The 18,440-nt window shown below is 45.0% G+C and overlaps 1 protein-coding gene across 1 annotated transcript in view; it reads left to right on the top strand.

The window, feature by feature from the left end:
- The window catches only part of LOC119976223 (zinc finger protein 91-like), an 85,406-nt gene extending 73,196 nt beyond the window's left edge, over positions 1–12,210 (top strand). The window contains exon 4 of the mRNA XM_038816553.1: positions 11,026–12,210. Within this exon, the coding sequence (XP_038672481.1) occupies positions 11,026–11,766 (741 nt within the window). The 3' untranslated portion in view covers positions 11,767–12,210. The remainder of the gene's footprint in view (positions 1–11,025) is intronic.
- The last annotated feature ends 6,230 nt before the right edge of the window (positions 12,211–18,440 follow it).

Below are 18,440 nucleotides of genomic sequence, written 5' to 3'. Positions count from 1 at the left end.
TAATAAGGTGGGGTGTGCGGGCAGAGTCTGTCCTCAGGTACTCCAAACCCTCCACTGGACAACAATGCAGAGATCACCCATTGAAAAAAACAATGCCTTCTCCAAACCCTTCTTCAGGTAAGCTCCTTCCGCATTCCGAGCCACCCCTCTCTTCCTCTCTCTCTCTCTCTATCTCACTCCTCTTGTTCTCACTGCGGGGAGGGGGTGAAATGAATCGTTCCCACACTTTTCCCGTAATCACTGCAGGGTTGGTATTGATTAACCTGCCCCTGGTTCACAGTCCCGCGCACCCAGCCTGAAATGCCACGGCCATGTCAATTTCACACGAGCGGCGTTGCTGCACTTCGGGCATTTCAAGGTCCAGGGCAACGACTCCCACCAAGTGGCAACTGACCTTACCCCGGTCTTGCTGTTTGCCAATCAGCTCCCTATCTCGCCGGAGAAACCAGAGCTTCACCGGAGCGCCGGTGACGCTTCAGCTGTCTGTCCTTTGAAGTCTCAAAACTCTTCCGAAACTTTGCTCCAACTTTTTTTCACCCCCTTGACCACACGCCTGAGACCGTTTGACGGTGCAGAGGCCAACAATCATGAGTTCGCTTCAGACGTCCTTTTGCAGCCGCGAAAAGGGAAAAGTCTGACATCTGGTTAAAGTTACTGAATGGGCAGCACATGCATCTGAGGAAGAAAGTTTCGCGGATCGTCGCTCGGGTGATTCAGAAACATTTAATTTGTTATCAATTGGACAGCGTTCGGGTCCTGTCCTGACCATCATGGTATGTTTTGAGGGGCAGACAGTTTTTGTTTTTTAAATGAGAGCCAGGTTAGTTGTGTACACAGTGAATTGAAGATCGGTCCTGGACAGAATATAGAAACAAAACAATTTCTACCCATTAAAAGTTGTGAGGCTAAATGAGAACTATTTGCCAAATGGCTCTGGGGTGACTCGTGTGTCCAGCAGTGGGTCCGGGAAGCAGTTCGCGTTACTGTACAGAGTGGCTGAGCTGTGAACGCCGCCAAGTTGTATTGTAACTGCTGAATTTTTATTCTACATTTTCAGTTGTTCTCCTTGTGAAAATTTTTAAAAATTATACTTGTAAGGGCACCGAAGTTCAGCTTGCCCGGGGCGCCAGCAACCCTAGGGCCGGCGCTGCTGTGAAGCAACAGCGCTAACAACTGTGTTACAGTGCCACCCATACCTTGCATCCATGGATAAAAAACTATAACCACAGAGAAATGGGAAATAAGGGAATCAACAACAAGAGCCCTTACAGGCACATGAGAGAAAATAAGAGAGGAGACTGAATCAGTGCTTGAGGAGTAACTCTTGGACTCAGGGGAGTGACAGTCACTTAGAGATTTACTCCAATGTGGCCAACTCTGAGGAGATAAAATAGGGTCAATCGACCCTGGATGGGAACGAGCATTTTTAAAATGTTGATTTTAGTTTTAAAAGCACATAAAGAGACAATTTGGCCCATCTGCTTTCTACTGGTGCTTATACTCCACGTGAGCTTTCTCCCGACTTATTTTATCTCACCCTATTAGCAGATCCTTCTGTTCCTTTCTACCTCATCTACTTACCTGGCTTCCTATCAAATACGTCAAAACTGGGCGGTGCAGTGGTCCCCGTGGGGCAGGTCAAAGTGCGCGTCAGAAATCAGATCAAAGTTAACCTGTTGTATTTAATTATAGCTATTGTTATTAATAAAATTGTTTAAATTTACAAATCTGGTGGCTGTAGTTATTGGGCAGTCAAGGGCCAAAGACTTTGGGAGTTTTCCTAAGAATTATTTGTTAGTTTCAAAAACCTACGACGCTGAGGAACTGGGTTTGATCCTGGCCCCGAGTCACTGCTCGTGTGGAGTTTGGATATTTTACCTGTGTCTACTTGGGTTTCACCCCCACACCCAAAGATGTGCAGGTTAGGTCGATTGGCCATGCTAAATTGCCCCTAAATTGGAAAAAAAATTATTGGGTACTCTAAGTTATAAAAATACATCAAAACTATTTACCTCAACCATTTCCTGTGGGAGCAAGTTCACATTCTAATCATTCTCTTGGGAGAGTTTCTCCTGAATTCCTCATTGGATTTTTTATTGACCATCTTATATTTCTGGCCCATGTTTTATCTTGTCTCCATTTATCCCCAAATTCTTCATTTTATAAATCATAATTTTAAAGATTTCTATGACATTCCCCCCAAAGCCATCGCTTTTTTGGGGAAAAGTGTGTCAGCCTGTTCAGTCTTTCATGATAGTTGCAATCTCTCAATTCTCAATATCATCCTTATCAAAACTTTGACAAAGAGTAATCTAGACTTGAACCGTTAGCTCCCTTTTCTCTCCACAGATGCTGCCAGAGCTGCTGAGATTGTCCAGTATTTTCTGTTTTGTTTCAGATTCCAGCATCTGCTTTTATCGTCCTTATCAATGTTTTTTTTCCTAGTTCCTTTCTGTCCTTTTTCAATATGTTGATCTGAACTGTGCACAGACCATAAAGCCATAAAACCTAGGAGCAGAATTAAGCCACTAGGCCCATCGAGTCTGCTCTGTCATTCAATCATGGCTAATATTTTTCTCACACCCATTGTGCCTTCTCCCCATAACTCCTGATGCCCATAAGCTCTCGATGTGTGATCTAAACAAGATTCTAGACAAGTTCAACATCACTTCTCGGCTTGTCAGTTCTATCCCTCCAAAAATGGACCTGTTATTGTTTGATTGTTTTATAAAATGTCCTTGTTGAGCTGCCTTGTTACTTTTAATGATTGATGAACCTGCAGTTCTGCCCATGCAAAACTTTTAAATATGGTCCTCCCTAAAACATCAAATTATGGGACGGGGGAGGTGAAGGAGGGGGATTGGGGAGGACTGATGTGAGTGAAGGAAGGGTGGATAGTCTGGTGAAGTGTCGGATGCCTCGAAGGACGGATGGGAGTTGAAGTGAGAATGGGGATTTGAAGGAGGATTTAATGGGAGGGTGGTGAATGGTGGTGGTGGGGGGGTTGTGGGTGGGTTGACAACCCACGGGTTGTCCGTGGGTGTGTGAAGGAGGGAATGGGGAAGGTGTATGAAGGTGAGAATTGATGGAGGGGGATAGGGCTGATGGAGGCGATGGGGAGGGGGTGAATGGTGGGGATAAGCACAGTAAGAAGTCTTACAACACCTGGTTAAAGTCCTCAAAGGACAGATGGGAGTTGATAAAGTTGATATTTGGAATCACTAGCTTTCGGAGCTTAGCTCCTTCCGAAAGCTAGTGATTCCCAATAAAACTATTGGACTTTAACCTGGTGTTGTAAGACTTCTTACTGTGCCCACCACAGCTCAAGAGTATCTCCACATCATGGGTGGGGATAAGGGAAGGGGTTAATTGTAGGGAAGGGAGTGAAGGAGACGTGAGGGGAAGGGGTGAGGGTGGAGAGAATGGGGTGATGGTAGGGAGGGGATGAGGGGTGAAATGGAGGGGGAGGGAGGGAGTTAAACGGCAGCAATCGTGGTGCGCACCTCCAATGCCAGCCCGGCCCCGTGACAGCCGCTCGGGCACGCGCTTGCTCATGTTCCTCCGAACACGGCACCAACCTGTCGTCGCGCACGGCAGAACTACAGCCCCCATTAGACATCGCGTACTGGCTCTCCCCAATTCCAAATTACCGCTTTTCACTGCGCAGGCTCCGTGGCCACATGCAGCATGGGTAATGTAGTTCCCACAGGGTGAGACTGTCTCCACAGACCCTGTGGAGAAATGGAAGGTGCAGTGAATCAGAAAGGACCCGCCTTCTCCTGTGATTGGCTGATCCAGTGATTGATATGTTAATTGTGGGCAGGATGTACCCCTGATTGGCTCTTGTCGATATTAGCCAAAGCCCACTCACCCCGCCCATTCTGCAGCTGGTTTACCTTCTGAAAGGACTGATAATGAGGAGGTGGTGTGTGAAGGAACAGAGTTTGGACAAATCGTCCCGCAAAGTAACCGCACTAATGTTGAGGACTAAATATCTAGCTGATGAACATGCAACAAAGAGGGAGTTCAGCCCATTCAGCCCCTCGAGCCAGTTCCCACATTTAATAAAAAATAGCTGATCCAATACACACCACAAATCTGCATCCTGCCTGCCTCCGACAACCTATCACCACATTGCTGACGAAGATTCCATCCACCTCTACCTTAGAAATATTCAAAGCCTTTGCTTCCCCCACCTCTTTAGGACAAGAGTTCTGAAGACTCACGTCCCTCTGAGAGAAAATGTTTTGCCTTACCTCTGTTTTAAATGGCCAACCCTTTATTTTTAACCAGTGGCCCCTCATTCTAGATTCTCCCACAAAGGAAACAACCTGTGCTTACCCATCAGGATCTTATATGTTTCAATCAAGTCACCTCTTAATAAAAGCAAATTACTGTGATTGCTGCAATCTGAAACCAAAACAGAAAATGCTGGAAAATCTCAGCAGGTCAGACAGCATCTGTGAGGAGAGAAAAGAGCTAATGTTTTGAGTCCAGATGACCCTTTGTCAAAATCTTACTTTTTAAAATTCCAGTGGATACAATCGTAGCCCTTTCAAACTTTCCTCATAAGGCAACCTGTCTGGGAAAGCTTCTCTGCATTGCTTTCATTGCATTTGGAGGGAGCGTGTCGAGAATCCGGCAAGCGGAGCCCATCAGTGCATAAAACCGGGCTAAGTGCGGCCTTGGCTGCACGTTCCCTGCTGAGGCCCCCTATTTAACCAGGGGATGCATAAATTGCCTGGTGTTTCTTGGTCCAACTTGCGCCGGGAAAAACGAGGCTAAACGCGCTCACTGTGTGACTATGTTCCCATTTTGTTTATTGTGCCCATTGTGTTTACACTTAAATAATCAGGTCATGGAATTTAAGTGGGATAAGGATGATGTAACTAATGGGAGGAGCTAGGGCTATACCAGGTCTCTACCAGGCAGGCAGAGTTTAGTTTTTGGCTGGGCTGAGAAGTAGTTTCTGAAGAGTGCAACCAGAGATTCTACATTATTCTGACAGGGTTCCGGTCTCTCTTCAAACTGTCTTTAAAGATCCCTATCCAATGTTTGGCAAGTATTCCTGGGTCTGCTAACTGTATTTAAACATGGATTTTGACCTGAGATGGGTTTGTTTGAGCGGAGGTAAAGATAGCAGTTAAGGGTTATTATTTAATTGAATTGTTAAGCATTTTTAATGGGTAATTGTAAACTATTTTCTTTGTGATGCTAAAATTATTAATACTGTGTTAGTAATAAAGTTTTTTCTTATATAGCATATCCCTATTTGAAATGACTCATGGAGTGAAGTAGCCTTTCCTCATTATCTTACAAATTAAATAAAATATTGGGGTTTCTGTTCAGTATCCTCGCCACTGTTGGGGTCTGGTCGGATTGTAATGAGACTCTTCAGCATTGTCCCTTCCTCTCATGTGCTGAGCTGCAGAATGGAATAAAAATAGAAAATGCTGGAAAAATTCAGCCTGCCCGGCAGCATTTGTGGAGAGAAACAGCGTTATTGTTTTATGTCTGTGACTCTTCAATAAAACTGGGAAAAGTTGAAGATGTAATAGGCTTTGAGAGAGAGATGACAGGTTTGAGGAGAAAAGGAAGGTCTTTGTTTTTTTAATGTAAATGATTTTTATTGGGTTTTGTATGACAGCAAGGAATTAGAAAGTAGCAGTCGCAGTGGTCGTTCTGATTGCCTACACATCAAATTCTTGAAAGTAATTTCAGCCAAGCCATTAGACAAAGGATGGCGTGGCACAATCCTCATGAGCTTAATCCTGTTTGCCCAGACAAAAGTCTGGAATTGCCCCCATTAATGAAGTCCCATTATCCAAGACAATGGACTCTGGCAGACCATGAATTGCAAATACACAACGTAAGACGTCAACCATTGCTGATGAGGCTGTGGTGTCCATCCCCTGAACCGGTAACCACTTGGAGTGGGCGTTGACCAGGACTAAGACCATTCGGCCCAGAAAGCGGCCTTACTCTACATGGACCCTCCTTCAGGGATGACCTGGCCATTCCCATTGATGGATACTGGACGATGGGGGTAATGACTGCTGGGTCTGACATGTGGCGTACTACTGTAGCAATTCCTTATTCACCTTATTAATCCCAGGTCGCCATATATAGCTGAAAGCCAGAATCTTGATCTTAGTTTGCCCATGGGTGGGCACCATGCAGCTCCTGTAAAAGGTGTTCCTTAGCCAGGGTGGAACGACTACCTGCGATCCCCATAAGATCGCACCATCTTCACAAGTCAGTTCATTACGACACGTGGTGTATGTCCTCATACTCTCAGTTCTTTTGCACCTTGGACATGACTGGATCCTAAAGGGCCCAGTTTCAAGTGTGATCGGCCAAAATTGGCAATGTGTCCAAAAAGTTCAAAGTCAGTTTTATTTCTTGAGGCATAGGTTGAGAGCTCTTTTTGGAGGGGATCCACATTTGAGATCTGGGTACCCAGCCTTTGCTGAAACGTGATAGGCCACAAGCAGCAAGGCCCAACGCTGAAGCTATTGGAGGGATCTCCTTATCTTCCTTCGACAACCTTAACTTCATTGCAATGTTAATGTAAGCCTACTTGTGACACTAGTAAAGATTATCGTTAAAGAGACTTGTGGCCTGTTCTTATGACAAATCAGCAGCTGTATATATATTGGTGGAATTTCTTCACATCGTATATAATCGTTAACCATTTCCTATCTGAACAACATAACACAGAACAACATATAACATACAGTGCAGAAGGAGGCTTTTCAGCCCATCGAGTCTGCACCGCCCACATTAAGACCTTCCACCCTATCCCTGTAACCCAATAACCCCTCCTAATCTTTTTTTTTTGGACACAAAGGGCAATTTAGCATGGCCAATCCACCAAATCTGCACATCTTTCGACTGTGGGAGGAAACCGGAGCACCCTGAGGAAACCCACGCACGCACGGGGAGAACGTGCAGACTCCTCACAGACAGTGACCCAGCGGGGAATCGAACCTGGGACCCTGGCGCTGTGAAGCCACAGTGCTATCCACTGGGCGTAGTTCCGTTCTGCCACAGATAAGATCCTTGAAGTGAATTCAATGGGGTGTTTGGAATTATCATCCATTTTGTGGGACAACACCATCCCAATCCTGTACTGCGAAGCATAGCACGTCAGATTTATGGGTTTCCTGGGGTCGAAACGGGCCGAGAGGTCTGAGGACTGCAAGGCCTCATTTCAAAAGAGCTTTCCTGTAGCTCACTCCACTGCCACCATTGGTGTTTCCTTAAGAGTTGATGCAATGGAGCCAATGTTGTGGCAGATTGTAGTTGATCACACCAAGAAACGATTTTAGCTTGGAGCTGTACTTTGGAGCTGGAACTTCACGAATGGCCTGGACCTTTTCCTTAAGGGGGTGGAATGTGGTTGTGTCTACTCTGAACCCCAAATAGGTTACCTCCATGGCCTGGAAAGTGCATTTTTCCCTTTTAAGGTGCGCATTTCGAAAAGGTTCCCGGCTGGGTCACTGTCTGTGCGGAGTCTGCACGTCCTCCCCGTGTGTGCGTGGGTTTCCTCCGGGTGCTCCGGTTTCCTCCCACAGTCCAAAGATGTGCAGGTTAGGTGGATTGGCCATGCTAAATTGCCCGTAGTGTCCTAAAAAGTAAGGTTAAGGGGGAGTTGTTGGGTTACGGGTATAGGGTGGATACGTGGGTTTGAGTAGGGTGATCATTGCTCGGCACAACATCGAGGGCCGAAGGGCCTGTTCTGTGCTGTACTGTTCTAAATTCTTCCAGGCATGACATGAGCTCCTCCGGGATGGTCCCTGTAACCAGGTATTATCAAGGTATACCATAACTTTTGGGATCCCTGGAGCAGGTTTTCCATTGTCTGTTGGAAGGTGGTGCAGGCTGATACTATTTCGAATGGCCGTCTTGTATAGTGATACAACCATTTGTGGTATTTATGTGGTGTATCTTTGGGACTCCTCATCCAACTCTAGTTGGAGGAAGGCGTGGCTAAGGTCCAACTTTGAATAGGTGAGGCCTCCTGCCAACTTGGCAGAGAGGTCTTTGATCCTGGGGATGGGGTACATATCCACTTGGGGGGCCTGATTTATCATCATCTTCTAATCTCCACAGATTCTGATGGATCTGTCCGGTTTGAGGACAGGGACTATGGGGGCAGCCCACTCTGGGAATTGGACTGGTCTTATGATGCCCAACTCCAAGGTGCTTCAGCTCAGTTTCCAACTTCTGGTGCAGGGCGCTGTGTCTGGATTTACATAAATTTTCGTCTTCAAGCCTGATATGGCCCAGTTTACTGTGGAAGACGTCTTTATATCGGTGCAGGACATCTTAAAGTACGTAATTGAAATTTAAAAAATCTCCAGCCAGTTTAACCTGATGTGTTTTAATCAGTCCCTTTGCAGGATGCTGGACCTGCCCCCTTTAATGACAACCCACAGCAGACTAGCTTCTTGCCCCTTCTAAGCCACTGATGGTTCCGCAGTACCGAGGATCTGAAGGGTCTCCCTTATAAATATCGCTAACTTGGCCTTGGTACTGCTTAGCTTTAAGACCTGGGTTCCCACCCAGATATCTTCAAAGGTTTCCTCACCCCCAAAGGTCCCGGTATCACTCTACATTTTTGAGGGTTCAGATCTGTTGTTTTCACTTGGACGATGTTCACTTGATACATGCTGTCCCCCTTAGGGCTCCTCCCCACTTGGTTAAGTGGATGCAGTGGCTCGGGACATCCTTGGAGAGGTGAATGGACCGGGACGTCCCGGAAGAGGGGAATGAATGAGGTGAATGTAGTGTCTTTAAAGTTGGAGCTGGGAGAAGCTGAACTTTTACTGAAGGTGACCCCTGGATTGGACAGGACTATCAGATATTAACTCAAAGGGCATCTACTCACACAATTTGCTCCAGCTCACATCCTGCATCAGACTCGCTCTTGTGGTCACAGAATCACCCTCAAATTACCAAGTCCTTCTCTGAGCCGATTTCCTGTCTCCCTCCCTCCTGTGCCCCTCTCCTGCACCTTTTCCTGTGTTCCTTTCTCCTGTACATGTATTGATCCCACCACTGCATGGCTTCCTTTTCTGATCTCGTTTCAAACACATCCGAGACTAAGTTGTATTCTGTTAAACTCTGTGACAGTTATAACTATTCATAAGATCCGACGACTTCAAGCAGGATCAGTAACACAACAATGAGGTTTCTTTATTCAAGGCTGATTTAGCCATTTTCAGGTATGTCCCTTATGGGACAGGTCTCATCTTCAAGCTGCCATCATACACAGCTCCCACTCTATGGTACATCATAACCGAAACATACCTCTTAACGGTACACATCCCACACTGATGTTGTCAGTCTGGAACCCTCCGAGGATGAAGAATGCTATCCCCACACTAGAAATCTCTGTCAAACGTTTATCAGGGGAACTGAGACAGCAGCTGCAATAAGTGAGGTTTTATTCAGATGGGACAATGACAAGTTTAAATCTCCACCTGATCTGCTGCTCAAAGTCTCCTCCGTTTCCTCGGTCAGTTTCCCAAACTTCAGGAAACTCCTGTTACTGCAGAAATATTTGGATTGTCTGTGAGAGACGTCAATCAGAGAGCCCACCCACTCTGCCCATTCTCTCCTCTTCCTCTACCACAGCTGCTTCACTTCCTGTAGGGACTCAAAACCAAGTCAGGAGATGGTGAGTGAAGGAGCACAATTTACAATCATTACATTGCACAATATCCACACTAATGTTCAGGCTGTCTGACTATCCTGTGGGCAATCAGGTGTGGAAATGCCCCTTATGCTGTGTGAGAAGATCCAGCTCACAGACCTGTTTACTCGGTGCTTTGTGCTGAGCTGTTTGATTGGCTGTGTGTTGGATATTGAGGGTGTTTATTGGAAACATTTCCTTTCTGATTTACAGGCTGAGTTTTGTTGATGGATCATTGCTGAATATGAGAAGGTGAGGTATAATTATCTGGGAGGGGCAGAGTGTCTGAGGATTCTCACTGATTTCCTATTGTTGAGTTGTGTGTGTGGTGTGTTGGGAGCTGGTTATTATCCTGTGGACTGTGAATGGTCAGTTCTGTCTGTGTTGGGATCTGGATGTTTCTTGTTTTTTTCAAATACCCCCAGGACCTCCCACCTTCTTGCTGTAACCTCAGGAAAGGCAAAAATAAAGATTCACACAGAGTCTTTCACAACCACCAGATGTCCAAAAGTTCTTTCCAGCCAATGAAGTATTTTGAAGTGCGGTTACTGTTGCAATGTGGGAACCGTGACAGCCTATGTGCACAAGATCCCAAATTTTGTTAATCTTACAAAGCAACTTGCGACCGTGAATGATGTTAAAGATGTAATGTAAAATGCAAATTGTTGTTTATTGAGGATCTGGGTGGAGGAAAGAAAGTAGCCACATTGTCTGCTCCTGATCACTATCCAATGTCCCTGCCGGAAACAGACGGTGTGTGGCAGTCAAGGGAGGAAAATGAAAGGACTTGTATCTGATCCTCACAGGGAAATAGCAGACTGGCACTCACTGTGTTTCCCTTTCCTGTTTTACAGAAGGATTGCACCATACTACACCAGAGAATACCGAGTTTATAGACACCTCAGATAAATCCTGACCATCACCCAAGGAACAACTGAACAACTGTGGGAAGACATCCAGTCCCTTCACAGCATTGCTTAACACAGAGAAGGTTGGGCAGTGAAACTATCATCTGGAAATCGATTAGGTCAGGGGAGATGCCATATCATCAGACCTGAAACTGGTCAGTGGTGTGGAACCTTCCATCAGAACCAAACTTTGGCTTTGGGTGATCAGTCTGGGTGAGGCTGGGAAGAAGTGTGAGTGGGTTCCAAATATAGTGAGAGTTTTAATCATACATCGAGCCTCATGAACCACTGACTCATTCCTCCAAGTGAGAGACTGTTCCGGTGTGAGCAGGGCTCCACAGGCTTTTGAGATCTCCTCACACTCAGCTGCTACAAACACTGGAGAGCCACATGGAAGAGAAACCATTCACGTGTGAGATGTGCAATAAAGCTTTCATGACATCTTCAAGCCTCCTGAGACACCAGCGGAAACACACAGGGGAGAAACCTTTCAGGTGTGTGGATTGTGGGTTGGCTTTCACCCAGGCATCTAATCTCCTGGCTCACCAGAGGATTCACACGGGGGAGAAACCGTTCACTTGTGAGGTGTGTTACAAATCATTTATACAGGCATCCAGTCTCCGCAGACACCAACGAACTCACACAGGGGAGAAACCATTCACGTGTGAGGCATGCAACAAATCATTCTCGCAATCATCGACCCTTCGTGTACACCAACGTATTCACACAGGGGAAAAACCATTCAAGTGTGAGGTATGTGACAAAGCCTTCATAAAATTTTCAAAACTCTTGGTCCATCAGCCAGTCCACACGGGGGTGAAACCATTCACCTGTGAGGTGTGCACCAAATCATTCTCGTGGTCATCGGCACTCCGCGTGCACCAACGCATTCACACCGGGGAGAAACCATTCACGTGTAAAATGTGCAACAAATCATTCTCAGAGTCAGCCACCCTCCGCATACACCAACGCACTCACACAGGGGAAAAACCATTCACATGCGAGGTGTGCGACAAATCGTTCTCGGGCTCATCGAACCTGCGGAGACACCAATGTATCCACACGGGGGAGAAACCATTCAAGTGTGAGGTGTGCGGTAAATCATTCTCACAGTCATCAAACCTCCTGCTCCATCAGAGGAGCCACATTGTGGAGTAACCCTGGATGCATGATGTTGAGTGGAACATTTTTGTGACATCTTTGACCCTCCTGGGACACTAGAGGATTGAAACAGGGAGAAGCCATTCTGTGTAAGGTGTGTGACAAAGCTGTTACATAGCCAGCATATCACCTGCACCGTGAACACATTGACATAGGGCAGAAACCCTATTGTGAATTCTGTCCCAAAACCTTCATACAGTTATTGGACCGACTGGAATATCAGAGAACACATGGGAACTGACAACAGATATGAAGGAATTTAAGATTGATTGAGTTTCTGAACTACCTAACCAAGTTCTTGCCAATCTGTCATCAGAGTGTGAAATCTTTATTATTGTCACAAGTAGGCTTACATTAACACTGCAATGAAGTTACTATGAAAATCCCCCAGTTGCCACTCCGGCGCCTGTTCGGGTACACAGGGAGAATTCAGAACGTCCAATACAGCTAACAGCACGTCTTTCGGGTCTTGTGGAAGGAAACCGGAGCATCCGGAGGAAACTGACGCAGATACTGAGAGAACATCAGACTCTGCACAGATAGTGACCCCAGCCGGGAATCGAACCTGGGTCTCTGGCACTGTGAAGCAACAGTGCTAATCACTAGTTCCCTGCAATGGATGTTCAGTGGTGTCGGGACACAGAACAAGAAGCAGCTTTTACTCACATCAAACAACTAGTGACGGCCACGCCAGTGCTGAGGTACTATGAAGCCAATGATGAAGTTACCCCGCAGAGAGATGCCAGTGAAACAGGACTTGGGGCAACCCTCATGCAGCAAGAACAACCAATTGTGTTTGTATCCAGAGCATTAACACAAACTGAACAGTGCTATGCACAGATTGAGTAATAGTGCCTGGATATTGTCTTTATTTGTGAGCATTTCAACCAGTACCTGTTTGGGAGAGAGAAAGCGATGGCATCTTTCTCAAACCACGTCTATCTGCTCCAAGTGTTTCCAAAGGAAGTTACTTCATTTGCAGAAATATCATTTGGAAATGAAGAACAAGCAACGGAAGCAGATGTAAATCACTGACATGCTGTGGAGAGCTGCACTCTCTTTGAAGGAAGTTGATGAAGCTAGTACAGAGAGTGAAATCTTCCAGATTCAACAAGAAGCAACAACACAACATACTCTGGAATCATCAGCCCAGCAGTGACATTGAATCTGACAGACAAGCGTCCTGCTCAGATCAAACAAACTACACAACAAAATGTTACAGGACGTTGTGATGAAAGGATGGCCTGAAACCATCAAATACATACCTGTTGCTGTAACAGAGAATTGGGCAGACAGAGATGGAGAGGGACAAGGATGGCGTCTTGTACAAAGAGACTAGGATCATTATCCTTAAAGAGATGAGGAAACAGAGGCTGAAGCACATCCACACAAACCGACAAGGAATCAAGTCTAGTCCGAGGAATGGAAGAGAAGTGCTCTACTGGTCAAACATGGGCAATGAGATTAGGGATCACATCAGCCAGTGCAGAGCTTGTAATGAACATCAAGCTAAAGAGTCACTCATGACTCCTGACATTCCAGACAGACCATTGATGAAGCTTGGAGTAGACCTCTTCACTCTCACTGGAAGTAACTGTCTCATCACAGTTGACTACTGTTCAGACTACTGGGAATTAGACCAGCTGATGTCAATGACTGGCAGTAAGATTGTAAAATGCCTGAAAGCATACTTCAGTTGTCCTGGCATTCCTGACATTCCTCAATTCACGAGCGAATAACTCAGACACTTGATGAACATTTGGGAAATTCAGCACAACACATCATCTCCACACTGAGGCCAGTCAAATGGAAAGGCTGAGGCAGCGGTGAAAATTGTCAGAGGAATTATTTAAAAATTGCCTAGATCCAACACAAATGTGTACGAGGCAATGTTGTAGTGGAGAAACATACCTATTGAAGGTACAGAAAGTTGTCCACTCTAGCGACTAATGTCAGGCTGCATCCAGACTAGTCTTCCAACAGCTAAAAAAATTACTGAGGCCAGAAGTAATAACAGGAGTGAGTAACAAGATCAAATTGAAGTGACAGACAACTTTCACTGCTATAAAGTTGCCACATCATTACCACAGTCCAGAGTCGGAGAGCCGGTCAGAGTGAAAACATTCAATACACTCAACAAAAGTCAGCTGACTGGGAAACCTGGGACCTGTGTTGAGACATTGTCACCTTGATCGTACACGATGAAAGTAAGCATCCAGATCTATTGTCACAGCCGCAGACATCTACATACAGCCGGAGAAGCTGCTCTTTCACAGCAGACAGCTGATCGCACAGATTTGATTTCACCAACTGAGCAAAGAACTGAATGACTATCAGTCCCAGAGGTCAACTGGTCCCCAACAAGTGCAGCAGATCAGCAGCAACAATTAGCACAGCAACAACATTCCCCAGAGAGATGATGTCACCTCAGGAATCAGCAGACACCGAATGAACAGTCAACAGCAACTTGCATGTCCCGTAAGAAGACCCAAACGCTTCAAAGATTATGTGAGTAATGGGTGTACAGGGCCAATGAAAATTGGAACAGACGAGAGGAAACAGGTTTTTTTTGTTCATTTGTGGTCATTTTCTTTATGGACTATGTATGTGGAGTCATTTGAAATTGTTATTGTATACATGTTTTTTCTTTTATCATGAGAAAGGTTGTGTTTACTTGTGTGGCAACACTGGGTGGAACATGTCCTGCACATGGGCAGTTGCAGTGTCAGAGTTTCAGCTGCCTGCATTAAAACAAATAAGTTGGCTTGACACAGACAAACAACAAAGTTTAAGTTTTCCATTTTTAGGTCTGTGCAATCCCTCACCAATTGCAAGTTCCTGTCTGTAGTCTATCTGTCACACATCAATTGTTCCCTCTGTATTACATGCTTCTGATGATTTGCAAATAATGAAGATATTCGGCTATTTTAACAAATGTGAGTCCCAACGTCCAATGAATTCAGAGACTTGGAGAATTGATTGTCATATTTAGTTTGAGGACACACCTCGGTTTTTAAAAAAAATCAATAAAACAATATTTTGAATAAAATCTTCCCAAAAAGTTTCATTATGCGTTGAGGGACATGAATCCAAGACCTGAATTTTTCATCCGTCAGGCGTGAGCACTCGGTGGGCAATACCTGATCTAAGAGAAACATGAGAGAATACAGGGACAAAACCCACAAAGGGTTAACAGCAGCTGCCAAGAGAGGATTGTAAAATGCAGATAGCCTTGGTCAAACGGGCTCAGCAAACAAAACAGCAGATTTTTCAAGTCACAATCGAGTGAATCTTTAGTATAAAGCTAAAAGCAATGTTTCACACCTTCATTGAAATTAACTATCTTAGTAGCAGATGGAAAAGAATGGATAACGGTTCAGTTGAATTAGGTGACAATTCAAGGTGTGAAATTTTGCTGACATCAGGTAAATTAAAAGAAAACTGGAGACAACCTGTAGACAAGAACACAAATTAAACCCAAATCAAAGTCAAAATTATGAGCTGGGGACACAATTCGATAGTAAAACTATAGAAATTACAGGAACCAAAATTCACACACCTATTGAAATCAAAGCATTTTTGAACATCACAAAGGAAACAATGTAATCAGAGATCTATGAGCTGAGGTCATGTCAAAATGAATACTTAGTTGTGTTAGAAAATTGTTAATTAAAGGTAGCTTTTACAATCCAAGTGAAATGAAAGTTACTTTCCAATAAAGTCATAAAAACTTAATAACTGTTAGAAAGATATATAAACCCTGAGAAAGGGGATGGTAGGCAGCGAAGCAGAGAAGGAACAAGAGAAGCAAGCAGAGTGAGCTTACAGTCAGCTCGGTCATGGGACAGAGCAAAGCAGCCGAGCTAAAACAGCTAATACTTCTAAGGAAGACCAAAATTTAAAGAGGAGGCAGAGTCAGCTCAGAGAGAGTCAGCACAGTCAGCTCTCATAGCTCGGTACATGGGATCGACATAGCAACCGAGCTAACCAGCGAATACATCCAAAGAAGACCAGACTTTAAAGAAGATTGATTGTCAAGGTGGGCCTGAAGGTCCCTTCAACCAACCAGGAGGGTCCAGAAGCAAGATCTTTTTACCTTTCTGCAAAGACAGTGATTGCAGCTTTTAAAAGAAGAAAAATATAATAATAAAATAACTTAAAAGATTTAACATGAAACAGTGGTTATTCCTAAGCCTACTTTACTTAGCAACGCAGGACCCCGGACAACGATGCTACTAAGTGGTAAGTAGGTAAAATTCTTCTATGAAGATATGGGTTATACCGGGGGATAACTTGAAAATATAGTTTGACCTGAATAGCACCCACCGAAGCCTGCATCGGAGTCAGGGAGTGAGAATCCCTGTTCACCATTTAGAATGTCGACCCTTTTTTGTATAGGGGGAATTCTAAGAATGGTGGTGAGTTTTCAACAACAGGTGTTGATGCCTCTACAAGCCTCAACTGAATATTGCAGACAGAATTGAATACTCAACTGCCAGTTGAATTAACATGAGTTTATTAAGGCTCTATGTTCATTCAAACAGTTACGTAAGTTTCAAAACTCATAACTTGAACAAAAATAATTACCCCACCAATGGAGAGGTTTTCTCTGGAGGTGAGCGTTGTGAACCTCCCAAACTCAGATCGGAGCGTACGGTGGTTGGTCCCTCGGGTTATCATTCTTGAAATATCGGTGATCACATATTTTATGGGGTTTCAGTCAAGCAATCCTCTAGTTTCCAGACGTCATTCGAGCCTGTCCTTGAGAGAGAGCCTCGTCTCGATGTTCCATAACAAAGGTGTTATCAGTGAAATGTCCAGCTGCAAGTGTTGTTGGCCTACGAAAGTCATTTTGCAGAGAGCTGCAGTTTCCTCACACAGACAAGTCAATTGGCATCTTTACCATCCGCTTCATGGCCCAATCTTAGCCATTGTCCTCTTTTACCACCATGCCTTACGGTTAATGTTGGTAATTGTCCCACTCAACAGTGGGAAGAGGGCGGGCGCTGAGAAAAGGGAGGATGCGGCTGGCATTTCTAATGGTCTCCCTCAGGGGGACAGCTACTTACGGAGCTGTCTCAGGGAGCTGCTGATCTGTAAAAAATAAATTGCGATGGAAAGGCTGTGAAAAGAGTGTTGAGGCAACACATTCAAACACAAACCTCAGTCCTCAGACATTTAAAATGTTTTTATTTCAGCCTGGACAGTTCACCCCGCCCTGGATCGAAGTTGCAGCTAAAATGTAAACATTGCCTCCCGGGGAGGCAATCCCGGGGAGGGATTAGACAGCCATGGCTGACAAAGGAGGTCAGGAAATGTATCAAAGAAAAAGAGAGATCCTATAAAGTGGCCAAAAGCACTGGGAAATCAGAAGATTGGGAAGGCTACAAAAACAAACAGAGGTTAACAAAGAGACAAATAAGGAAGGAGAGGATCAAATATGAAGGCAGGCTAGCCAGTAATATAAGAAATGATAGTAAAAGTTTCTTTCAATACATAAGAAACAAACGACAGGCCAAAGTAGACATTGGGCCAATTCAAACTGATTCCGGAAGGCTAGTGATGGGAGACGAGGAAATGGCTGGAGAACTTAATAAGTACTTTGCGTCTGTCTTCACAGTGGAAGACATGAGTAATATCCCCAAAATTATAGAGGGTCAGGGGGCTGAGTTGAGTGTGGTTGCCATTACAAAAGAGATGGTGCTAAAAAAGCTAAAAGGTCTTAAAATTGACAAATCTCCTGGCCCCGATGGGCTACACCCTAGAGTTCTGAGAGAGGTGGCTGAAGAAATAGCGGAAGCGTTGGTTGAGATCTTTCAAAAATCACTGGAGTCAGGGAAAGTCCCGGACGATTGGAAGATCGCTGTTGTAACCCCCTTGTTCAAGAAAGGATCAAGACAAAAGATGGAAAATTATAGGCCAATTAGCCTAACCTCGGTTGTTGGTAAAATTCTAGAATCGATCGTTAAGGATGAGATTTCTAAATTCTTGGAAGAGCAGGGTCGGATTAGAACAAGTCAACATGGATTTAGTAAGGGGAGGTCATGCCTGACGAACCTGTTAGAATTCTGTGAGGAGGTGACAAGTAGGTTAGACCAGGGAAACCCAGTGGATGTGGTCTATCTGGATTTCCAAAAGGCCTTTGATAAGGTGCCACACAGGAGGCTGTTGAGTAAGGTGAGGGCCCATGGTGTTCGAGGTGAGCTACTGGCATGGGTTGAGGATTGGCTGTCTGACAGAAGGCAGAGAGTTGGGATAAAAGGTTCTTTTTCGGAATGGCAGCCGGTGACCAGCGGTGTCCCACAGGGTTCAGTGTTGGGGCCGCAGCTGTTCACCATATATATTAATGATCTGGATGAAGGGACTGGGGGCATTCTAGCGAAGTTTGCCAATGATACAAAGTTAGGTGGTCAGGCAGGTAGTGCTGAGGAAGTGGGGAGGCTGCAGAAGGATCTAGACAGTTTGGGAGAGTGGTGCAGGAAATGGCTGATGCAATTCAACGTGAAAAAATGTGAGGTCTTGCACTTTGGAAAAAAGAATCCAAGCATAGACTACTTTCTAAACGGTGAGAAAATTCATAATGCCAAAGTACAAAGGGATCTGGGAGTGCTAGTTGAGGATTCCCTAAAGGTAAACATGCAGGTTGAATCTGTGATTAAGAAAGCGAATGC

Source organism: Scyliorhinus canicula, chromosome 13 (assembly GCF_902713615.1).
Source record: "Scyliorhinus canicula chromosome 13, sScyCan1.1, whole genome shotgun sequence".
In the NCBI taxonomy this organism is placed as follows: domain Eukaryota; kingdom Metazoa; phylum Chordata; class Chondrichthyes; order Carcharhiniformes; family Scyliorhinidae; genus Scyliorhinus; species Scyliorhinus canicula.
The sequence above is the reverse complement of the archived record's forward strand: the minus strand, read 5'-3'. Positions and strand labels throughout refer to the sequence as shown.